Source organism: Eptatretus burgeri, chromosome 13 (genome assembly GCF_056783735.1).
Source record: "Eptatretus burgeri isolate ZD-2024b chromosome 13, Ebu_testis_v1, whole genome shotgun sequence".
Taxonomy (NCBI): Eukaryota; Metazoa; Chordata; class Myxini; order Myxiniformes; family Myxinidae; genus Eptatretus; species Eptatretus burgeri.
Genome location: NC_140973.1, coordinates 78,001,334 through 78,017,216, shown reverse-complemented (window position 1 = coordinate 78,017,216; position 15,883 = coordinate 78,001,334). Strand labels below are relative to the sequence as shown.

The 15,883-nt window shown below is 45.4% G+C and overlaps 1 protein-coding gene across 8 annotated transcripts in view; it reads right to left on the bottom strand.

Annotated features, from left to right (window-relative positions):
- Positions 1-15,883, bottom strand: part of DALRD3 (DALR anticodon binding domain containing 3) — an 84,087-nt gene that overhangs the window by 66,290 nt on the left and 1,914 nt on the right. The window contains exon 2 of one of the 8 annotated variants that reach the window (XM_085853244.1): positions 3,089-3,186. The exons of 5 other annotated variants lie outside the window; for them this stretch is intronic. Coding sequence is in view for 1 of the 3 variants with exons in the window: in XM_085853240.1 (XP_085709366.1) it covers positions 9,622-11,742 (2,121 nt within the window). In the remaining 2 variants the exon portion in view is untranslated. Of the gene's footprint in view, positions 1-3,088; positions 3,187-7,032; positions 7,177-9,621; positions 11,846-15,883 lie in introns of those variants that run through there. 2 more of the 8 variants (XM_085853247.1, XM_085853240.1) reach the window with 2 other exon arrangements.

The window sequence follows — 15,883 nt, the reverse complement described above, 5'->3', positions numbered from 1 at the left end:
CATTTTACCGTACTTTGACTCGACTCTGGTACTGAGAGTGCTGTGAGATGTGGTGGTACCATCTCTGACTTATTTTCAGTTGTTACTGGAGTTCCTCAGGGGTGTGTACTGCCCCCACACTTTTCAGCACTTGTATGGACTGGATTCTGGGGAGGATGTCAGAGAGATCAATCTGTGGTGCATCATTTGGGAATGTCAAGATCTCTGACCTTGATTTCACAGATGATGCAGTCATCTTTGCGGAGACTGTAGATATCCTTTTTGGGGCCCTCATGTGCTGAATGAGGAGTCGGAGCCGCTGGAATTATGGGTTTCCTGGGTCAAAACTAAGATCCAGGCTTTCAATGATATCTTGAATGCTGCTGTCCTGTTTGTAGTGAGGATGTTCAGGTCTTGGAGAGATTCACTTACCTTGGCAGTGATATTCATGTCTCTGCTGGCTGTGAGTCAGAGGTCAATAGACATCTGGGTCGGGCCTGGGGAGTCATGGATTCACTGGATAATGAGGTGTGGCACTGCAGGTACCTGTGCGGGAGGACGAAAGTCTGAGTCTTCAGGTCCTTGGTGCTTCCAGTCTTACTCTATGGATGTGAGACTTGGACTCTGACCAGGGATCTGAGACGGAGACTTAATTCCTTTGGTACCAGGTCCCTTCGGAGAATCCTTGGCTATCGCTGGTCAGACTGTGTCCAATGAGCGTTTGCTCAGATAGACTCAAATGAGATTTGTTACCTGCATAGTCCGTGAGCGTCAGCTGCGCTGTATGGACATGTTAGTGTAGGGTCATATGTTGAAAAATCTGAGTTCGCATTTTTGGTCTGCCAACTGTTGTTTATATACATTTTTGTATCCTTTAGACATCCTTAAAGGATATGAAAGATGTTGGGAAGTTTTCATTTTCAGTTTTATGCCTTTTTTTTAACGAAACAATGCATAACCGTCAAAAACATTAAAAAGTGTATATTTTCTATCAGTGTTTTGTTTAAGAAGTAAAGTGTGTCATGTGACATATCAAAATGATTGGAATGATGAGCTTTAACAATTTATGACACTTTTCAGTTATTATAGTAACAACAAAATTTACATTTGGACAAATTTGCAAAAAATAGGCAAAATATTCTACTTTATGAAACCAGCGATATACCCAATTATAGCATAAAATATAGACATGCAAGTAGAAGATTTTATTCTTTGACAAATAAATCCATGATGTCATTTGTTTAGATGCATTTAGCTCTGCTGACATTAGTCAACCAGCAGAGCTTATATACACATATATCATTGCCATGAATGCATCATCTGCCCATCCATCCATCAATCGACCATCATTATAAACAAATTAGAAAAAACTAATTCTGAAACAAGTTGCATTGAATCCATTGTTTTTCAGGTAATGCAGAATTGCTGGTGGAGATGTTGACAAACTAAATGAACAAATACAATTATTTATATATATATATATATGATATTATTTCTTCAGATAAGCTGAGAAACTTTGATATAATAGAATGTATTATTAACTGCATTATAGAATGTATCTAACTGCATAGGCGGTGGTGGTTCCTAACATGAATATGTTTGTGTGTTTTAGGAAAATGGCAGAGCCACCAAGAAAGCAGCAAAAATGTGAACCTATTGATTATAAACTGTGCATTAGGTGCCAAAATGCAACTGAGATCTGGTAACAAACCCTGAAGATGAGTCTTATGAAACCCTTCTTGACCATATACAGAAATGGGCCAGTTACCAAGATCCAGAATGTCTATCAATCAGCAACAGGCTAGGTAGTGTTACAGCAGAACAGCTGAAACAATGGGGTGCTTCATGGCACAGAAACTGCTACAGAGACACAGTCAGTTCAAAAATGTTGGATGGTGCAAAAAAAGGTATGACAAAAGTGTGGCACGAGGTGATGCAAGCCTAATCACAAAGCATAGCAAAGGAGGACGGCCATCAAAAAAGCAGACTGCAGATAAACCTAAAGTAGCTACATGTACAAGTGAGGGACAGTCTTCCAGCTCAGAACGATTTACAAGATCATCTGCAAAATCCTATGACAAGGAACTATGCTTCTTTTGTGATAAGGATGATACCAATGAGCAGCTACATGATGCATGTCCATAGAACATGAAAAACATAGAACATGAAACAGGGTACACGCAATCATCGGAAAGGATCTATCAAGGATTCATGGAGCTATGTGTGTATGGACTCAACACCTATCAGAACAGCTATGGACACATTCCTGAGCAGCTCTAAAACAAAGAGCAGTCTCACAGAGTATCATTCAATGAAGGTACTTAACCATTTCACCGAAAGTGAAAAATCAGTCATTGTGTCTACTAAAAATGGTGTACACTCTACTCAGCAGCAACCTGTGATGCATCTGACCACAACCCAGGAAGAAGCAGACACAATCTTGATACTGCATGCTCTAGAAGCTGCAAAGTCTCAAGGTGTAATTCACATCCTCTCACCTGACACAGATGTGTTTATTCTTGCCTTGCGTCGTTTCCCTGAACTTGGGCAGCAGACATGCATGATATTAGGAGCAGGAGAACACAAACGTATAGTACCACTGAGGCCAATCTATGAAGCACTTGGGGAAGATCTGGCAGCAGCATTGCCTGGATTTCACAGTTTTACAGGCTGTGATACAACAGGAAAGTTTGCTGGGAAAGGAAAACTGACCTGCTGGAAAGTTATGCAGAAGGCTTCTCCAAACATGCTCACTGCCTTCAAAAACCTGGGCTCTACCATAACACCCACAAGAGAGACAGAAGCTGCCTTAGAAGAATTTGTTTGTCAGCTGTTCCAGCCACAGACCAAAAAAAGGATGTGGGGACAGCTTCGTTGGGAGATGTTTAAGAGGTCACAGGCGGAGTCTGAAAGGTTACCACCAACTGCAGCTGTGTTAAAACAGCATACCCTACGTGCCCACTATCAGGCCATGATTTGGTGTAATGACCGCAATCCACAACCCAACTTTCCACCACCAGAAAGGTATGGCTGGAGGATGGAGGACAGTATCTATGTTCCAATCATAACCACTCTGAAACCAGCACCAGATGCTGTTGATAGAGCTCACCAGATGTGGATGCGGAACTAGTAAATGCATAGGGGGTAGATGTTCATGCAAAAAAGCTGGTCTCCCTTGCACAGAGATGTGTGCCTGTGAGGCATCACCTGAGAAATGCATGAACACAGAACCTGTCAATTTGATGATTGACAGTGATGATGAAACTGAAAGTGATGATGATGATGTTGATGACTGACTATAAAGTATTAAACTGAAATTAACTTTGTGATTTACTACAAATAGAACCAGTTATGTGTATGTCATTCATGTTGACACTAAATGTTAGCAGCTAGATGTGTAGAATCTCTAGTCTAGTAATTCATTAGTATGACCATATATTAGAGTGGTAGTAATTAGAGTAGAATGTGTAGTATAGTAGGTAGGTATAGAATGTGTAATACTAGTACATTGTTTAACACATTTCAACAAACTGCATGAATATATGCACAAATGTGAATTTTCTGAAATAATCACCTTGCTTTGAGACTGCATCGCTTCCTTAAAGTATTGTCATATACAATGTAGATTAGAACCACCCACCCCTCTAGACTAATGGGAGAAGTGATTTTTAACAATGCATTTCCCCCCCCCCCCCCCGCTCTGTGACCAACTAGCCACTCACGCACCCACCATAAGAAAGTACTTTAGGGAAGCATGCAGACTTATGATATGACCCTTAATACATTTAGGTATTATATAAAAAGTGCAACATAATGTTGTCTTTCAAACCACCTGGATCTATATTGGAATTGTCCCCAACTATTTTATATTTGGTAACAAGAGTTTATCATGTTTTTCCCTGAAATACACTGCAAAACAATGAGCATATAATTATATTAACTTGATATATGTATATGATTCCACATTATACAGCTTATTGTTAGTGATGTTAGTCAGTTTACATACCATCCAAGCAAAGCATATTTATCTATGTATGCTAACAATGCCTTAAAATCTATATCAAATGTCTAAAATAGTATGCTCATGTGTTTGTAGTCACTGAGAGGCTCATTTTGAGGTGTCACATGCTATATTTATGTACAAAATAAAATAAAAAATTTAAAAAAGTATACGGTTTTTTTAGCTAATTTAGGGTCATATCAAAATTGGGTCTAAAATTCATAAAAATTACAAAATTAAAACTTCCCAACATCGTTGTTTTGTTAGAAGGATGTCCATAGAACATGAAAAACATTAGAAACAACAGTTAGCAAAGAAAAAATACAGGATTACACATGGCCCTACACTATGTGGCTCGTTTTCCTGATGCTGATCCTGCTCAGCAGCTTCTCTCAGCGAGGGAGTCTCGTGAGTGGAGGAGGCCAATGGACCGGCGACGTGCCTCGTGGTTACAGCAGTTTGATCGGCATCTCAAAGAGATGGGGATGGGCCAGGCATCTGCCTGGAGAATGGCCAGATGGAGGTCCCTGGAGTGCTGTCAGAAAGTGGACGCAGTGACGCGCTGCTCTGGCGCATGCTCCCATACCTGACCTGACCTGACTGAATCCGTCCCAATTACATATGTGCAGAGAGGAGTGAGATAATCTTTTTACTCTATCTGCCTGTCTGGCAGTCAAACAAAATTGAAAATCATTCCAAACAGCAAACTTGCTGTTTTTCCAAGGACATTGAAATGAGAGCGAGAGATGAACCTTCAGAGTTTAGGCTTTATTCCATTTGATTGGAACCGCTTCTACGGGCACACCGGGGAATACAGGTTCAGCTAGGAGTACATAAGCAGTAACGTATACATGTGCGATTAATCATTGCAGAATAAATCCGCGTAAGCACGGAGTTCGATATAATCTCCATTCTCACCAGTCAATGAGCACCTTCAGTTAACGAGCATCAAGTGAACAGCCGATGTAAATGGCAATGCCCCGGGGACAACCACTCGTGCCGCAGAGACCTCCCCTTATACGCGAGACGCACAACATGTGAACCCGCGTCATGTCCCTCAATTCACCTCAATTCACCACATTCTCCTCACCTTTAAAATGTAACTAGGGGCCCATCTTACACACCATGATTGCTTTAGCACTATAGGAGTATACATTTCAAGCAACGCGGACTAATAGGTCTACAGAAGCATACATGCCAAGCAGTGATTATTTTGAGTTGTAGGAGCATGGAAATGAGCATCGATATATGATATAATGGGCATATAGGAGCATGAGCAGCGAGAATGCCGATAATCCCCTTTACAGATTGAGTCGTCGAGGGGGCCTTATTCGTCGACCTCTCCGGGAGTAAACGGCAGTTTCACTTGAGGGAGACTCCCGATCCTCTTGGTGAGCCTCGACTTGTGCCGGGGATGACTCCTCGATCGCTCTCGGGTGGAACGCGGCAGCCCCGTCGCCCGGCGGAGTTCCTGGGGGGAAATGTCAGAAGGAGGAGTGCCAGAAGGTGGTGTACCTGCGGGAGGAGTACCTGAGGGAGCCAGATGGCGAACCGACACAGTGGTCTCCCTGCCATCCGGGAGCCTGACATGAGCATACTCTGGATTAGTGTCAATGAGTTCGACCCCCTCCACCAGGGGTTCATACTTGCTTTGTCGTACCGGGCGTTTCATGAACACTGTACTGGGATGGGTCAGCCAGTTGGGCACCGTTTGACCGTCAACATAACGTCGTTGGTGAGTAAACATTCGTTCGTGAGGAGTGGCATTGGTGGACGTGCAGAGCAAAGAGCGTATGGAATTCAGAGCGTCGGGAAGAGTAACCTCCCACCGCTCGGGGCCCAGTCCTCTCGATTTCAGCGCCAGAGTTACGGCTTTCCAAATAACTCCATTATACCGTTCCACCTGCCCGTTTCCCTGTGGGTTGTAACCCGTCGTTCGACTAGTTGCTATGCCGAGCTCTAGTAGGAATTGTTTTAGCCCGGCCGACATGAAACACGGCCCTCTGTCTGAATGTATGTACGAAGGTCTCCCAAACATAGCGAAGAGGTCAGAGAGACATTTCACGACAGTGCCCGAGGTCATATCCGAGCACGGAAATGCGAAAGGGAACCTTGAATATTCATCAACAACGGTGAATATGTATCTGTTGTCTGTTTCGGTCGGCAGGGGCCCTTTGAAGTCGATGTTTAGTCTCTCGAAGGGGGAAGTGGCCTTGATCAGTCTGCCAGATGCCGCGCCAAAGAATCTGGGTTTTAGTTCAGCACAAACAGGGCATGAAGCATTCATTTGTTTAATATCTTCAACAGAATAGGGAAGATTTTGTCTGCGCACGAAATGTGCCATCCTGGTTACCCCCGGGTGGCACAGAGACACATGGAGGTCTTGCAAAGCCTGACTGATTGTTGCCGAACTGTAGACCCGAGAGAAGGTATCTGCAGCAGGGTTTTCTTTCCCGGGCCGGTAAACAATGTCGTAACTGTAGCAAGCTAGGTCTATCCGCCATCTCATAATTTTTTCATTCTTAATTTTCCCGTTATTTTTCCCATCAAACATGAATGCCACGGATCGTTGGTCCGTAACGAGCGTGAAGTGGTTTCCCAGTAAATAATGTCTCCATTTCCGCAGCGCTTCAACGATGGCGTACGCTTCCTTCTCTATCGCTGAGTGTCTCTGTTCGCTTCTAGAGAGAGTTCTCGAGAAGAACGCGACCGGCCGCCCAGACTGATTAAGTGTAGCAGCTATGGCGTGATTTGAAGCGTCGGTTTCCACCACGAAGGGCACCGAGCTGTCGATCGATAAAACCACGGACTTACTGATATCATCCTTGAGGTTGTGGAAAGCTCTTACAACAGCGGCATCTGGTGGAAAGTTTTTGCAATGCACTAGGGCAGGGGTCGGGAACGTTTTTGACTCAGAGAGCCATTAAAGCAAAATATTTGGAAATCTATTTCAGTGAGAGCCATATAATATATTTTAAGACTGAATTCAACTAAATGTGAGTATAATAAGCCTCTGAATTTATTCTTTTAAATAATGTTGTTATAATACTCACCATTAATGGGACTTCTGGTGCTGCATGGATTTGCTGATGGCTTTGTAGTCTGGTTGGTACTTGGTGAGGTTAAGCTTCATGCAACCGTTGAGGCTTTCATCCGTTAGACGTGATCGTAGGTTGGACTTGATGTTTTTAAGATGTGAGAATGACTGCTCACATGCATACGTAGATCCAAACAAGGTCAATACAGCAATACTCACACGCTGCAGTGTGAGGTATGTGACAGGAAGCGCGTTCCAAGTTTTGATAATCAGCTCGTCTTCGGGTTGAAGTTTTTTCATTTCTGTCCACATGTGCTTGCTCGCCAACTCCGCTTTCTGTCGTGCGATTCTTTCCAAATCTTCATTCAGTGACTTGAACTTATTCACCCACATGTCTGAGGCCTTCAGGTCAGCCACTTCTGCTTCAAAATCTCTGACGGAGACACCAGGAATGTAACTCAGGTCGGCTGTGTTCAGTGAACACTCGTTTGGATGGGTGATGAACTTAAAAAGACGAGTGTGCTCACGAAATTCTCCAAAGCGTGCTTTGAATGACTGTAGGAGACTGGATGTGAAGCCAGCTAACTGGTGGAGATAAAAGTTTTGAGTGGGCTCACTTGCTGTGCATGCATCTTTAAATTGTCTCAGTTTTTCAAAATGTAGTAAACGACCTGTTTCAAGATCCATGATAAAGAGCTCCAGCTTGTTTTCAAAAGCAAACACGGCTTGTTGAAGGGATAACACTGTATTTCCAATGCCTTGCATTTTCACGTTGAGCTCGTTCAGATGTTCAGTCATATCCACGAGATAGTAAAACTTGAGGAGCCACTCAGTTTCGGCTAGATCAGGATGCTCAATCCCTTTCATTTCAAGGAAAGTCCGGATTTCGTTCAGGCAAGCCGCAAAACGGCAAAGCACCTTCCCTCTTGACAATCAACGCACATTGCTGTGCAAAAGCAGACCGTGATAGTTATTTCCAACTTCATCCAGCAGTGTTTTAAACTGGCGAGCATTTAAGGCTCGGGCAACAATAAAGTTGATCACACGAATGACCAGCGACATCACTTCGCCAAGCTGCCCATCACACATCTGAGCACAAAGTGCCTCCTGGTGTAGAATGCAATGGAAACTTAGGATGGGTCTATTTTCATGTTCACGGAGAAGCGCCACAAATCCTTTGTTTTTCCCCACCATACACGGAGCACCATCAGTACACACTGAGATAAGTTTATCCATTCGTAGATTTTTTTCTTGAGCGAACTCCATGAAAGACTTGAATAAATACTCACCTCTTGTGGACCCTTTTATTGGCAGAACAGCAAGACTTTCTTCGCGCCGTGTATCACCAGCAGCATATCTTGCAATCACACTGAACTGCGACAAATGGCTTATGTCTGTTGACTCATCCAAAGCCAGGGAAAAGAACGGCGCTGTATTTATGTCCTTCACTTGCGTTTCCTCCACTTGGTTTGCCATCATGATGGTACGATCATGAACAGTTCTTGCCGACAGAGGCATGTCTTGTATCCGTTTGATTATCTTGTCTTTGTTCAGAAGATCATCAAAAAGTTCATTGGCTACATCCAGCATGAACGTTTTTGCATACTCGCCATCTGTGAATGGTTTTCCGTTCCTCACTATTGCTAAAGATCCAGCAAAGCTGGCGGAATTATAGTCACCTTGCCGGGTCCATACGCGGAGTTGCTGCTGGCTGGCTTGCACTATGCTCAGTAGCTCTTGGCACGCTTTCTTTCTGCTGTCTCCCACAGGGTATTTTGATGCAAAGGTAGCATGGCGCGTGTCGAAGTGCCGCTTTATATTCGACCGTTTCATCGATGCAATTTTGTCATTGCAAATTAGACACACCACAGAACCTGCTCTCTCCACAAAGGCGAATTCTTCGGCCCATTCGTCCTGAAATGTACGATACTCCTCATCTTTTTTCTTTTCGCCATCTTCTTCGTCGAAGGGTTAGCTTTGAGCAAATGAGAGAGAGGGAGATGTTGACCCAAGTGAGTCTGGCTGGCCTGCGCACGGGCTGACATACTCGAGAGGTGCGGCGCGGCCGGCCGACTCTGGGATGCTGTCGCCTCAGCGGTGGCGCGTGATTGGTCGAGATGAATTCCGTGACGCGTCTCGGCGGCGGCACGTCATTGGAGGAACCGAAATCACGAGTCGCCTCAGCGGTGGCGCGTGATTGGTCGAGATGAATTCCGTGACGCGTCTCGGCGGCGGCACGTCATTGGAGGAACCGAAATCACGAGTCGCCTCAGCAGTGGCGCGTGATTGGTCGAGATGAATTCCGTGACGCGTCTCGGCGGCGGCACGTCATTGGAGGAACCGAAATCACGAGTCGCCTCAGCGGTGGCGCGTGATTGGTCGAGATGAATTCCGTGACGTGTCTCGGCGGCGGCACGTCATTGGAGGAACCGAAATCACTACTCGCGTCGGCCGCATGACTGGACGAAACAAAAACCGCTTCAGACAATTCGGAGGTGTTTTTTCTTCTCTCCTTCTGCCAAGTTCAACCCTGCACGTGAATGAAGCACGACACCATTCAAACTATAGGTAAAGCTTCTGCGAGAAATATTGGGCTTTCCAAGTTTCAAGCTCCAATTTTATCTGCGAGCCAGATGCAATCATCAAAAGAGCCATACCTGGCTCGCGAGCCACACGTTCCCGACCCCTGCACTAGGGGATGTATTTTCTCGGAGTATTGCGAAATCCATCTCGCATAGTAAGCGAACATCCCGATCACCCGGCGCATTGTCTGCAAGTCCTGAGGTGGTGGAAGCTCACGGAGCGGGCGCAATCGCTCAGGATCAGGCTTAATTGTGCCGTCGGCTATCGTGTAGCCGAGAAGGTCAATTGACCTTGCCGAGAATACGCATTTCTCGTAGTTGAGAGTCAGATTATATTTTCTAGCAATGCTCAAGAATCTGTCCAGATTCCTATCATGTTCCCTCTGATCCCTACCGCACACTGTGACATTATCCACGTAAACAAAAGTGTCTTTGAGGTTTTCATCTGAGATGATGTCGTCCATAACCCGTTGGAAGCAAGCTACCCCATTCGTGACACCGAAAGGTATTCTCCTGAATTGGTAGAGGCGCCTCCCTGCCTGGAATGCAGTGTAAGGTTTGTCTTCCTCTCGGATGGGAATTTGATGATAGGCGCTTCGCAAGTCGATGGTACTGAATACCTTATAATTGGCCACGCGTTCAACCATCTCATCTATGCGCGGCAGGGGGTAGGCGTCGAGTTGGGTGAAGCGATTGACCGTTTGGGAATAATCGACAACCATTCGTTTCTTATGGTTCTGACTGCTGGTTACTAACACCTGTGCGCGCCATGGCGAATCGCTCGGTTCTATAATTCCCTCTTCCAGTAATCGCTTGGTTTCCGAAGTGATGAAATTCATGTCAGCAGTGGTATATCGCCGCGATTTGATCGCTATCGGTTTGCAGACCGGCGACAAGTTAGCGAACAGCTGGTGGGACGTCACCTCCGCGGTGGTCAACGCATTTAAAATTAGACGAGGTTTGCTTCCTCCAAAGGGTATTTCGACGCTCGTGTGCTGCTTGAGGACATTATGACCCAGAATTACGTCTGCGCACAAATCACGAAGCACCAGTACCCTTACATCCCGATGCGTGTACCCTTTTACGTCCAATTCAACATTGCAGTACCCTCGTACGCGGGATTGTAGTGAGGTGGCGGCCATGCATACCGTATTGTCAGTCGGGTGGATTACCCATTTCCTGCCCTTCACTAGCGAGCTGTTGACGAAACTTTCAGAGCTACCGGTATCAATCAGTGCCTCAGCCATATGCCCGTTAATTCGTACGTTGATGATAGCCTTGGATAGATTCCCCGGGGAGGCTGCAGTTAATTTATTCTGCGAGTAGAGAGCCGCAGAAGTGGGTTTATTTCTCCTTAGAGTAGATTTACATACCCTGGCATAATGCCCTTTCTTGTCGCAATTCATGCATGTGGCATCTCTGGCGGGACATTTTTGACGAGGATGCCTTTTGTACCCACAAAAGAAGCATTTACCAACCGGAGCAGTTGCTGAGGAGTTTGACGTGGCCTGGGTATCCGGCTCCTCGGGTGTTTCTCCATCCCCTATGTCTGGCTGTGTCTGTGCCAGTGGGGTTCCTTGAGTTCCCACCGTAGCAGCGTTCATTAGCAGCATCGGTGTCCCAAATGACTCAGATTGCTGCTGAGCCGTATCCATCGCTCGTGCCTGATCGACTACCTTGTCAAGAGTGGGTTGCGCTTTCTCTAGTAAGCGTTGCCGTATGTGGGCTGATCTGAGTCCTTGGATGAATGCCTCCCGTGTGGCTTCCTTTCGGTGTTCCTCGGCGCTTACGGCCCGGAAGCTGCCGTCTTTTCCCAGCTGATTCAGAGCTTGCAGGAACTGATCGATTGTCTCCCCGGCTGCTTGCTTGCGTGTGTTGAGAAGATGTCGTATGTATACCTCGTTCTTGGGCTTCACGTAGAGCGCCTGCAGCACGTCAATCGCTGCTTCGTAAGTGTCGCACTCCGAGAAGAGCCTGTACACGCTGGGCGAGACATGATTCACGAGAGCGGCAAATTTGTCGGCTCCTTCCTCGATGATGGTCAGATAGTGTGAGAAGGAACAGAACCAATGCGACCATTTCATTTCTGCGTCAGTCGCGTTTGGGTCTGCGTCGAACCTCTCTGGTTTGTAGATCTTGTCCATCGTTGGTTGAGAGAGCCGAGAAAATCAAATGGAATAAATTGAAATGAGAGCGAGAGATGAACCTTCAGAGTTTAGGCTTTATTCCATTTGATTGGAGCCGCTTCTACGGGCACACCGGGGAATACAGGTTCAGCTAGGAGTACATAAGCAGTAACGTATACATGTGCGATTAATCATTGCAGAATAAATCCGCGTAAGCACGGAGTTCGATATAATCTCCATTCTCACCAGTCAATGAGCACCTTCAGTTAACGAGCATCAAGTGAACAGCCGATGTAAATGGCAATGCCCCGGGGACAACCACTCGTGCCGCAGAGACCTCCCCTTATACGCGAGACGCACAACATGTGATCCCGCGTCATGTCCCTCAATTCACCTCAATTCACCACAGACATCATGTTCAACAGGTACGAATAACTATTGTAACACGTTGGACAGGGTGATGTAATAGCCATTGACGAAAACTGTGGTAAAACCCGGAATTAATTTTTACATACGCCTTTAAACCTCTTTCTGAATTGAATTATACTATCAGAGTACCCGCTCAACGGGAAATCTCGTTCCAAACATACGACACGTTCTTCTGACGCATACCTTTATTTGGGCGGTGTATAGGCAGGCAACTGATGGCTCTGCATATGCAAAAAAAAATAAAACTCCTGGTTACGTGCAAGAACATACCGACTGTTTTCAATTCAAAACACCTCACTGCACTGGAACACGTGGGGACAGGAATACTGCACTGTAAATGGTGAAGACATGTAATACCCTCCCCAACCTGGAGGTGGCGAAACACAATACACATTAACATCAAGAATTTGCGTACCCCCCCCCCTCCCCACAACCACCGGCAAAGATAAAAACACCACTATACATTAAATCGGGTCGTGCTGATCCTCTGTAACAAGTATGGATGTCATTGGCCCAGAACTGCAGAAGTAGCGCGAAAAGCAAACAAACAGCGGTCCGTGAATTATAGTAAGGATACTTGAAGACTGCATAACACAAATCGACTTTTATCATACTTCCAAAAAACATGCAATGTATTGATATATAGCGTGAGAGGGTGTGGCATGTAGGAGTGTACATATTGAGTAAAGAAGAGGCCGTCAATATGGCGATGATGATGCCGATGCAACGTTGATGGGTATTTATTCACACAATTAATTTACAGGAGCTATTGACAAAATAACCCCTTCAAAACCCCTCCAACATAATCGTCGCCATCAAATTATTGGATCACGTTTATCATCGTTATGATTAAAGAAAAGTTTCATGATTTTAATAACTCAAGAAAATGAACTTTCTTAAAATGTTTTTCATCCAGGAAATTCAGCCTGGTGTTGGCTTTTTACGGTTAAGGTGGCTGCGCTAAGATCTTAGGGTCTTGAGTTTGAGCCCCTGTCATGCTGTTAACGAACACGAGGTGGGTTAGCGCAGCAAAATGAGTACCAGCTTCATGTTGAGCGGCAGCAGCACAGCTATGCCCCCAGAAATGATGCAACTCACAGCTCAATATCTTACCAAATAAAACACAATGTGTGTTTGTGTATTTGTTTGTGTGATGATGTCTGTCCCCCTTCAAAATGACGATTTAAGAAGGCTTTTAAAGGCCAATCTTTTAACACGACTGTGTTCACAGTGGTCTATTTTTCAGCATTAAAATAAATAAATAAAATAAAAACTCGACAAACATTTTCCATTAAAGAGTAATTATGTCTCTTATTTTGGAAATGTAGATGGTGACTCGCAACCAGGCCTCAATGGTGGTGTACAGAAGCATTGTAAAAACGAACAATAAATACAAGGCGCAGGGAGGTAAAATTCGCTGCAAGTGATGTGTAATGCACACAGAGGAAAACGAGTGTTCATTTACATACGTGCGATGTCTAATAAAGAAGAGAGAAGTACACCTGACACGAGGCCGAGGCTTCAGGCTTTGGCACGCTCATGAGGCTCTAACCTCAAAATGAAAGGTCCCAGAAGAGAAAGAAATGGGGTAACATTTGTACATGTAGTGTTTTAAAACAACGCTTTTTCGTGCGACAAAACATATTTTCCAGTCTGAATATTTCGAATAAAATAATTCCAACCCGCCATTTTTGACGGGCTTTTATACGAGTGAAATAACAATACTTTATTTTACCTTCTTAATAATTATTTATGAAAATAAATAGCACAAAAACAATGCACAATCATGTTAATTAAGGGGACAGTTTGAACAAAACTTAAAGTTGAAGTCCCCAACCCTATTTTCCCTGTTACCCCCTAAGTTTTCGGATTTGCGGTGCACGGGGAATTTCAAGAATGTGACCCCCATGAACGGCAAAGCCCTCTTGAATATACTAAAACACTGTGCAGAATATCGTCTTCTATGAACTCTCTAATTGTGTTAGCAGTGACTACAAAATATGAGGAAGAGGGAAAGAAAGATAAACAAGAGCAAGAATTGCTTTGCAATACATGTACCCCAACGCTGTGATGTTTTTTTAAGTCCAAAAAGGGGGAAACTGTGAATAATTGACGAAACGTCATGAAATTCGAACTTGTTCTCATTATGTCTCTCTGAAAGGACCGTTTAGAACCCCCCCCCACACCCACTTTCTCAACAATCCTCTGGAAGAAGTCCTTTCTTTCAAGCTTCTGGGTCTCACTATCTGCCATGACCTTTCCTGGGAAAGCCACATTTCAAACCTCGCCTCCAAAGCCAGTCGCCGACTGAGAATCCTCCGTCGTGAAAGGTCCTTCCTCAGCCCACCTGAGCTCCTGACCACTTACAAAGCTTTTGTCCGCAGCCTGATGGAGTGCTGCTCTCCCCTCTGGGCTGGTGCTCCTGCCTCCCACCTTTCTCGGCATCACGCTGTAGAAACCAAGGCATTTCGGGTCATTGACATCTCCCGCAATGAGGCGAGTCTTTGGGCCTCTCACTCTCTCACCGCAGGCTGGTCGGTGGTCTTTCTGTCTTCTACCCTCTCCTCTAGCCTGGTGTTGGCTTCGAGGTTAGGGTGGCGGCTTTGGATCCTAGGGTCCTCAGTTCAATCCCCGTTGGCCGCTGAATTAAAATATACCAGGAGGTTGACTCAGCCTGTCATCCTTTCGAGGTCGGCGAAATGAGCAGCAGTGTACTGGTAAGGGGGGCACTGCATCAGCGGCATAGCCACGTCCCAACCAGTGATGCAACCAGCAGCCACAGGCTGCACTCGATAGAGAGAGACAGTCTCCTCTACAGCTTCGCCCCCCCCCCCTTGCTCTCTCTGCGATTTGTCCCCACCACATTTCTGCAGGGTGCTCAAGGTCCGCCAACAACCCCCTTCTGGTAAAACTACCAAAATCACAAATCACTGCTCACTTTCACTCTTTCATTCCTCTTTTTCCCCACCTTTGGAATAAACTCCCTCACTCTATTCAATACCATTCTTCCCTCCAGGCCTTCAAAACAGCTGTTCACCACCATATTTTATCTTCCCCCATCCAAAACCTCGATCTTTTCTACCCCTGATAATCCACCCAAGCCCACCTCCTTCAAATTCCCTGCTTTCCTTCCCGAAAGTCCCTGTAATGTCCATCTTGTATTCCCCATGTTTCCCGCTCCATCTCTCTCCCTTCCACAGATCTCCTAATCGCTGTTTTTTTTTTTTTTTTGTATACCTTGGTCGAGGCTCGTATGAGAGCTAACACACAACTCATAGCAAGGAGGCATGAGACAAGAGGGGCAGGAGTGGAAGGGACAAAACAGTGGGGAACAGACACATTAGGTGAACTGTGGAAGAGAGAGGGATGGGGATGGGATGGGGAACATGGCGAAGAGAAGATGGACATTTCAGGGACTTTCAGGAAGGAAAGTAGGAGAAATGAAGGAAGTGGGCTTGGGTGGATTATCGGGGGTAGAAAAGTTCGAGGATTTGGATGGGGGAAGATAAGAGGTGGTGGTGAACAGCTGTTTTGAAAGCCTGGAGGGAAGAATGGGAAAGAATAGAGTGAGGAAGTTTATTCCAAAGGCGGGAAAAAAGAGGAATGAAAGAGTGAAGATGAGCAGTGATTCGTGATTTTGGTAGTTTTACCAGAAGGGGGTTGTTGGTGGACCTTGAGCGCCCTGTGGAAATGTGGTGGGGACAAATCGCAAAGAGAGCAGGGGGGCAAG